Here is a 9,600-nt window from a genome sequence, read left to right as displayed (position 1 = left end):
TCGGCGAGGGTCCGGGGCCAGCCCCGTCCGCCCGCTCCTCGCTTACTGCGCTGCCTTGTGCCCGCAGCCGCAGAACGAGTACATCGAGCTGCACCGCAAGCGGTATGGGTACCGCCTGGACTACCACGAGAAGAGGAGGAAGAAGGAGGGCCGCGAGGCTCACGAGCGGTCCCGGAAGGCCAAGAAGATGATCGGGTTGAAGGCCAAGCTCTACCACAAGCAGCGGCATGCCGAGAAGATACAGATGAAGAAGACGTGAGTACCAGCCCTTCCTCTGGCGCCGTCCAGGCATCCTGGCATTTGAAGCATGAGGCCGAACATTAATACCGTAACTGAGAACAGCTGTCTCTTACTAGCAGTAAATTGTGTTCATGTTGTAGGAGAAGGTGGGGTTTGCAGCAGTGGAGACATTTCAGCTTTCCTTTCTTGTCAGTGGATGTTAACCGTTCTGCTCCCAAAAGCATTCCTTAAGACAGGTGTTAATTAGCAATAACAGTGAGTAATGTAGTTAAGATAAAAATTCGAATGCATTTACCTGGGGGTTTCACATCAACTGCTGTATATTAGTATAGCAAGAGTCAGCATGCATTTTTTTAGTAGTGTTAATACAAAATATACAGTAACATGCACAGTATTTGATCAGAACATTAGGCTTGTCTTACAGGATAAAGAACAGTATCAGGCATAAACAAATGCATTTTCCTGAAAATTTTCTCTGTTACTAGGAATTGAAATTTAAGCTGTTAGCAATATTGTTTATTGCTAATGACCTTAGTATCTATCCACCACGTTGCTTTGCTAGTTTTCCAAGTGTGGACAGTAATTTTCCTCTGCATTTGTAAAGATGTTGGATTTGTTAACTAGTTGTGCATTTTCTCACCCCTGTCCAAATGGCCTCAAAATTAACAAAACACAACCCCTTCTACACGTATATGCCTCAGATTTGCATGCATTGCTATCAAATCTGCGGTGCAGCGTGTTATGTTTTGTCAGAGAGGAAGGCTGCTATCTCTCAGAGAAAGTGCTTGGCTGCTTGCTTTAAGCTATTCAGAAATTCCTTCATAAAATGCATATCTTCTGTTTCAGTCGTGACAGGAATTGACAAGCTTTTATGCACTGTGCAGCCTGTCAGTTGTTAATTAACTGAAATTACTAGTTTACCATGAAAATAGTTTAGGATTATTCCTTAAATATACATATGCATTTGTTTACAAATGTTTCTTAAAATTTTGAGCTGGCAGAAGCTAAGTTTGTATCTAAAAATAAGTGCTTTTTTTATTCCCCCTATTTTTAATACAGTTTTTCTTTCGTTGCAGCATTAAAATGCACGAAAAGAGAAATACAAAGAAAAAGAATGATGAAAAAACACCTAAAGGAGCTGTACCAGCATACCTGCTGGACAGAGAGGGCCAGTCTCGGGCTAAGGTTCTATCTAACATGATCAAACAGAAAAGAAAGGAAAAAGCTGTAAGTAACTGTATTAAAATTCTGATACTTAGAATTACTTGTGACAGTGACCACTTTGAGCGGCTGATACTCAGGTGACTTAACAGCCTATGAGTGAAGTCTTAAGTAAAACCTGAAACATAGCATAACCAAGCAATCTAGGACTAAGTAAGCATATGCAGTATCATGACTTTAGTAACTTTAATATGCTGATTAAAATAAGTTAGCTATGAGTTGTATAGAAAGTCTGGTCTACCACTACACTTTAGAGGAATTTTGTTTTATGCTTTGATTGTTCCTTCATTTAGCAATGTAAGATTGTTGATTCTTCCAGGGGAAATGGGAAGTTCCTGTCCCAAAGGTCCGTGCACAAGGAGAAACTGAAGTTTTAAAAGTGATTCGTACAGGAAAGAGAAAGAAGAAGGCCTGGAAGAGAATGGTCACGAAAGTTTGCTTTGTTGGAGATGGCTTTACTAGGAAGCCTCCTAAATACGAGCGATTCATTCGACCAATGGTAATGTCCTTGAGCATTAAAGAATGTTTAATAATTCTTTTGACTTATGCTTTGAGCTCCTGTGGGAGGAAACTTTCTTCTATGATAATGCACTTCATTACTATTGATGTGGAACATTCCTATTAGTTCCTTTGCAGAAATCTAAACTTCTTATAACCTGAGGGTACAGCCGGTGCTGAAATACCTCTGCTCTTACTCCCCTAACTCAGGTAATGACAGTAAGTTCAAGCTACAGGCTGTCAATTTAGCACAGAAGGTCTTTAGCAAAGGCACTTTGAATAGCTTTTGAAGTTGGAGACTTCTTTTTCAAGTCGCTATGGTTCTGTCAGCTGCAGAAGCCAGCTCTATTCTGGTATTCCAGAACTGCTTCGTTTTGGCTTGTTAAGTAAGCTTGAAGCACAGTCATGAATGTACACAAGGGAAATGCTGTGCTTCCAGCCTGCCTTTTTGTTACACACCTGCAGAAACAGTGGCTGGGCTCTAGCAGCCTGGCAGTACACAGGAGGAAAAACTGATTAACCAAGAATTGTAGTTCTAGAAATACCTGATCCTGTTTCCTCACAGGAATCGACAGAATCACTGTTAAGGCTGCCTTTTGGATCACACTTCATTACTATTTTGATGGTCTTACATGACTTTTAATGTCATGAAAACTTTATGGTACTTAATGGTGAAGTAGCCTTCACAAAGCACAAGTCACTAGACAGAAAGTGCTGCAAGAGATGGATATTTAATATTTTACAGCAAGTGAAAAAGATTTTTCAGTTTTACAAGAAAAAAGGAAAAATTTTTAGTCTTAAAACCTAGTAGCACCATCAAATACATTACCATAAATACCTAATTTCTTCATGGAACAGAAGCCATCTGAGGTAGCAAACATTATTCTTGTACTACTATTAAAAATTGTCATTCTGAAAATATGTGGAAAACTTTATCTCGTCATTAATCAGGGTTTTGAGTAAATCTGGTCTTACAGAGTAAGCAGACAGCATTCTGTGTTCTAAGTTGCTTCATTCTTCCCAATATCTCACAACATAGGAAACTGAGGACATAATGCTGAAATGAAGGTAGTCATGAGGGCTTAAAACAAATACTAACGCATTCTAACATTCCTTACACAACAGGGCTTGCGTTTCAAGAAGGCGCACGTGACACATCCTGAACTTAAAGCTACTTTTTGCCTACCTATCCTTGGTGTAAAAAAGAATCCTTCTTCTCCTTTGTATACCACACTCGGTGTAATTACCAAGGGTACCGTCATCGAGGTGAACGTGAGTGAGCTTGGCCTTGTGACACAAGGGGGCAAAGTTATCTGGGGTAAGTACTTTTGCATGTTTTTAGGCCTTTGTTGTCTCATGTATCATTGAGACCACATCCTGTAGTCACAGGATCTTTGTTAGGTGTTAGGTTTGGGCTGTAGGTGAAGCAACTACTATGCAGCTCTAAAAATGCAAGCTTTAAGTGTTAATGTTAGGCTTTCCATTCCCACTTTCAAATTAATTGAAGTTCAGGATAAAGACTCAACTTGTTTGCCTGTGTCTCACACTAAACAATGCTGCAAGTCTGTAAAGACCCAACGCTGTGACCTGTGAACAATCATATTACGTTTTCATTGGAAGTTCCAGGTAGAAGCATCTTCATAGGATCAGACTGTGAGGGGTCAAAAGAAGGGTTGACTTGAACAGTAGCAGAACCTATGTTGGTTTCCCTTAACTCCTCCCCATCTACCCACAACTCTAAACGATCCATTCATAAGAAACAGCCTAAATAAAATATTTTGGGAACCTAAGTTTGAAGCTCAGCAAAGGTAAGATTTAGATTTCAAAATGCAGGAATCCCTTAAAGAGACTTGTGCATTGAACTTGCCAACACAGACGTTTAATTCCCTTTTCTCTCCAGGGAAATACGCACAAGTAACAAACAATCCGGAAAACGATGGCTGCATTAATGCAGTTCTACTTGTTTAAGTTGTGTTTGATACTAAGCGTTGGACATGGGCTCCTGCAAAATCAGTGGAGTTTCAACAAGTTTGCAAGATCTCTGGAACCTTCAACCGTTCAAGAATGTTGACCCCCACAGGCTGGTAGAGAAAATAAAGATGCCAGAAACAACTGCTCGGGTTTTTGTATTTATTATGTTTGTTCAGCTGAATGCTGTCCAAATAAAGTGATTCAGTTTTCATGCCTTGCTAATGTGGTATGGATTTGATCTGAACTTCAGTAGTGGTTTTACAGTAGCAGTTTCCTAGCTTAGAGATACTGTATAAATTCTTAATTCAGCCTACATTCCTAGTGATTATGTCTCCCATAATGTCCTACTGTAATAGCTGAAACTACAGAAGAACATACTAACTTGCACGCTGCTTCTGGGGAAGGCAAAGGGCTCCGAAGAGCTGGGAGAATGCAGCTAGAATCTTACCGCAGGCTGACATCAGAAATTAAATGGCTAGTTTGATACTTGCCCCTACAGCAGCATGGGCTATTTCCTACCCCATCATTAGCTCACATCTTTCTCCCCTTTGCCTCCATGGCTGCATTAAAGGAAAGAATAAGGGCTGGAACGTTCAGCACTGTAGTTCCAGGCAAGAGAAGAACTGCTTCATAAGTTTAAATACATGAAGTTGTAGGGGTTTTAAGATGTGAAATTAGAGAATGGCATGACAGCCCTGGTCGACTTGTAGCTATTTTGGTGGCTTTAAGAAACACTTAAGAAAAACTGAAGGTCACAAGCATCAACTGATCAACATATGTTTAGCTTGCACCTTTGAAATACAAGAAACAAAAGGTGCTTCTAAACTGGAAGCTTTTGGTGATGTATATAACTGCATCAGAAATGTTCCTGTCAACAGTTTGGTGGTAGACAAACTCAGCACAATCTATGACTACAAATAAACATACTTGCCTGTTTATACTGCAACTCTTAAACAGTACTTCATGCCAAAGTGCTTTTTAACGCAAATTCCGTGTCAAATCCTAACAAGCTTTCTCTATGAGGGCACTCTAGCCTTTTAACATTGTAAGAAGGAAACTTTCAAACAAAACTTAAGGTATTTCAGACGCCAGGATGTGAATACATTGGTGTTGGGGTTTTTTGTATTAACATGAGTTCAAGGTTAGAGGTGGTCACACTTGCAATAAGTAAGTTGAGTAGGAGACTATAGAATCACAGAGTAGTTAAGGCTGGAAAGGATCTTTTAAGATTGTGTAGTGCAAGCCCGCTGCTTAAAGCAGAGTCTGCTACAGCAGGGTGTCAGGGTCACATCCAGTCAGGTTTTGAGCATCTCCAAGAATGGAGACTCTACCACTACTCTGATCAGTTCAATCTGATCCAGTGTACAATGACTTGCAGTTTTAAGATGTTCTATGTTTAAATAAAATCTCTGATATTCCAGGCTGTCAGGTAACTGGGCACCACCAAAAGTCTTGGTCCATCTTCTTTATATTCCCCATCACCCCCTCTCACCCACCAGGTCTTTGCACACAAAGATCCTCCCGAGCTTTCTCCTCACCAGTCTTAACAATTGCAGCTCTCCACGTCCTGTATGAGGGATGCTCCAATCCCCTAATCATCATCATGATGTTTCAAATCTCAGATGAAGTTTCAATTTTAAAACTCTGGCCAGGAAGTCAAACTAGGTGCTCTTGTGCCAGTTTTCTTAACTACTTACACTATCTGATAGCTGCAGTACTTCAACTGTACCTCAAAGCCTTCTCCTCTAACAGGCGATTTTGTTAGTTTAACACGTTACCCTAGTCTAGAGTTAAGAACTTCCTGTGAGTTTTACTTCTTTGTAGTGACAAGAGAGGTCGCAAGCCAGTAAGTCATTTGCTTGGAGAGAGGGCATTTGTCAAAACACAAGCCTCCACTGAAGTTCTTGTTGCTTTACCCATTACTGCACATTAACAAGTAACATGAACAGAATACTTTCTTTTTGTACAGCTGTCTCAAGAACTTTACTAAATTTGTGCTATAAATATGTGACTTGTTGGCTGAATAAGCACATTGTTGCTCTTAGGACATTTTAATGATGTACCACGCTGTGGGAGTGCATTAACGGCATTTCTAGTTGGCTTGTGTATAGCAAACTACCTTAACAACTGCTGTTTATGTCATCTTGCATAGTTGGAATATACAGCAGAATGCACATTGTAAACTTCAGAACAGCCTATTCTACAGCTTTTATTAAAAAAAAAAAAAAGTCTGATGCATAAGCTAACTAAATACAGGGAATTGTTTTAATTGATAAAATATGTTTCAATTAATAATCTTTGAGCTTCTGAAGCTCCTTGGTAGCAGATTGCAAAATCATGCTCATTCTAAGAAAATTGAACCACTTCAAAACAGGCCTCCTGTATAGCAGAAAGGACTCAAACTATAAACCAAGAAAAAAGTAATCACAAAATATAAGTTTAATTACTACTTCAAAACATTTCAGAAGCCGCCAAGACAGTACTATAAGAAAAGGAAAAACTGACACAGTAACAAGACTTCAGTACAATACTCCAGAATAATAATACAACTTTCTTAAGATTTATAAACAGCATATCACTAGTTTAGAAAACATCTACCACCACTTAGAAGTGTATCCTTTTGGAAAGTTTCATAATGATCACTTAAAGCAGAGAAGCTAAAACTTGGGCCTATTTGTTGCTATGTTTAAGTAAGTAATGTTGATGGCATGGTAAATGATCAATTTGATTACTGACTTCTGCAAATGATGTTGTATAAGGAGCAGAACAAAACAAAGGTCAGACATCATTTCAAATAACTTAAGTGCTTTTGAAATAAGAGATGTATACACTTTCATGCAAAGGGCTATGAAACATGAGAACAGCAAACAAGAATCCTGCATGAAGTGAAAATAGACTGAAAGATAGTGTGAGAGAAGCAAAGCAAATCCTGTTAAAAAGCAGTAGAAGACAGACATTTGAAAAAGACCTTGGATTCAAATCCAAACCATTTACCATTTAAGTGCAAGGCTGAGGTCACAAATTAATATTCTTTAAACTCTATCCATAGGCTAAATAGAGCTCAAAAATAATACCGCTTACTTTTGCTGTACACATGTAGTTCTACAGCATGTTGTAATAGCATTTGGTACAAACCTGTATAAAGTTGATGTTTTAATCATTGGTTGCTGGTGCAATAAATCTTAAATTCTGTGAGTTTGATGGTAGCAAGACAGACAGTTAATAGACCAAATTAAAATCATCCAAGCCTGAAAAACACTTTTTCCCAAGGTAACACACTTCAGTCAGTTCAGTTGTCAGTTACGTTCCCTTGTATTAATGGATCAGAAAGTATAGAGTATTAAACTACTGTTCCAACTGGACAGTCAATACAGCAATAAAAATTATTATTTAAAGTCAGTATTCCGATTTTGCTACTGTATTTATGGCATGATTGATGCCAAAGAAGTTATGAACTGCACCCTTTAGTTCAAAGTACTGTTGCAACCACAGTTATAACAATGTCCAGTTTTCAAGCCTATACTAGTTACCAAAGTTGCTAATTGCACCTAACTGCCTACATTCCATATGTGACAGTCTGGCTATAAACTATTTCAGGTACCCCAGATTGTACCGTGGTATCTAGACAAGAGTATACCTGGAGATGTGAATTTAAGTTCAGTATTTAAAATTGCCTCACTGAAATGAGATCAGAAAGTTGATTGTTCCTAGTAGAAACCAAGACTGACCTTATCTAATGATCTTGTTATATTCATGGTATTCAGGATGCCAATGTCTTAAAAGAAAGATACTAACTGAAACTGGCTCCAACTTAGCCATGAAAAGTAAAAGGCAGGTGAGTGACATTACCTTCTCATGAACAGTTTTCCAGCCTCAGGGAATACAAGCAATAACTATATGTATCAAGTTACCTAGAAGTAATTGAAATGACTGGGACTCACTTTTCATAAACAAAAGAATCCTTAACTTTTTGAAAGAGGATACCTTTGTAATTGATTGAAGTATTTGGCAGATCAATCTTTAGTGAAGTTTGCTCTAAAAATGGAACATGAGTTACAATATACTGTATACAATCACGCTTTAAGCCACCAGCCCTCACAACTAACAAATTCTTCACAATGCAAAAGATGTGTTTTCTAACCACCTTCTGTTCAGTTTTTGTTTTTCTGTTTGGTTTTTTTGTTTGTGGGTTTTGGGTTTTTTTTTTTTTTAAACACAATAAATCTTAGCAGTAAAAGAAAAGCCAAAAACCAAACCTTTTGTCTTATGTGCTTTATAGAAATGCTTGATCAGTTTTAGAAATAATTAAGGTTCACTTGAATATGTTTACAAGCAATCATGAAAGATCTTGAAGATTTACCAGTCACAGGGTTCATAAGGAATACCTGTATGTACATTGATAGGAAGTTACAGCTACATGCAGTAAATAGTTCAAGAAACCCAGATTTAATTCATGCACCCCCTGAACCTACAGTTTACATAATACACGATGGGTTAAAAAAAAAAACCAACAAAAAAACCTACTTTTTTCTTTTACCAGACTAAAAAGAGGCATGGAACTTCATCAGCTGAGAGATAGTATGAATCTATCTTATACAGTTAAAATACCTTACAGATACACTTAAACTGTGTAAGCATAAAATCCAAAACCAAATTCTTGGATTAGATTCAGAGGGGTAGCAGTTAAGACAGCATTGCAACTATTCAAGTGAACCTTGTACTCAGAATTCCTCAACAGCAATTTCTAGATACCTCTGTTTTTGAGACACTCTGGGAGACTAGTTCACCCCTCTTAGAAAAGACATACAGCAAGACAAATAGTGGTATGATTTCCTGTTCTCTGAACGGGAAACAAGAGGAGCTGCCTTTATTGAAAGAAACACTTTGCCAACGAAGAAGTAAACTTACTCTAGGTGTGACAATTAAGTTAAATACATGGCTTGCCAGGAGAATGTCTCAAGGGTAACATGCATGAAAAGCCTGTTTTTATTTCTGTTTGCTTACAGCAAAGTTTGGTTGCTGCTTTTAAGGAAAGCTGTGAACAGGAAAGCTACTATTCCAGGGATTGCACCTAAGTTAGAAAAAGAAAGTGGGAACTGGAAGTATTCAGAAGCAATCTCCTGCTAACTCCTAAAGGTATAGAAGTTTGGCAAGCAAGCATTTGCTGAAACACCCACTAATATTCACACTAATGAATGTCACAACCACCTGAAATGCCAGTGTTCACAGAAGTTACACTTGGCAGACACAACATTTTAACAGTTATCCCACAGGACCAGCCAACTATTTGAAAACAAAGCACTACTTCCACTCAGATAAAAACGGGATCAAAAGTTGTCATACTCTTTTCTTGTAATGTAACCAGTAATCAAGTATGCACTCAACACATGCAAATAGTTAGGAAGGCAGTTCAAATGATTACGTGTATGTACTGGAGTCCAAACTCCATACATTCGGGGGGGGGAAAAAAAAACAAAACAAAAAAACCAAACAAACACAAAACAACCCATCAACCCTTAGACTTGCCAAGATGCTTACTTTGGAAGCTACCAGTAATTTACTCTGTAGGCATCTCTTCATCTCCAAGTAAAAAAATGCATTGTCAATGTGCTGACAGTGTCCCTACTGACACAGCTGTTTCAAGCAATTCTCATGAAAGACAGATGCTGC

The 9,600-nt window shown here is 38.4% G+C and overlaps 1 protein-coding gene across 1 annotated transcript; it reads left to right on the top strand.

Annotated features, from left to right (window-relative positions):
* Positions 1 to 58: 58 nt before the first annotated feature.
* On the top strand, positions 59 to 4,139 carry NSA2 (NSA2 ribosome biogenesis homolog (S. cerevisiae); the record flags this gene model as incomplete). Its single annotated transcript, XM_010019946.1, has 5 exons — positions 59 to 255; positions 1,317 to 1,467; positions 1,781 to 1,960; positions 3,085 to 3,277; positions 3,860 to 4,139. Coding segments are annotated over 5 exons (789 nt in total), but the record flags the coding sequence as incomplete, so codon positions are not given.
* Between the last annotated feature and the right edge of the window lie 5,461 nt (positions 4,140 to 9,600).

This window comes from Nestor notabilis, unplaced genomic scaffold (genome assembly GCF_000696875.1).
Source record: "Nestor notabilis isolate BGI_N333 unplaced genomic scaffold, ASM69687v1 scaffold9828, whole genome shotgun sequence".
Taxonomy (NCBI): Eukaryota; Metazoa; Chordata; class Aves; order Psittaciformes; family Psittacidae; genus Nestor; species Nestor notabilis.
The sequence above is the reverse complement of the archived record's forward strand: the minus strand, read 5'-3'. Positions and strand labels throughout refer to the sequence as shown.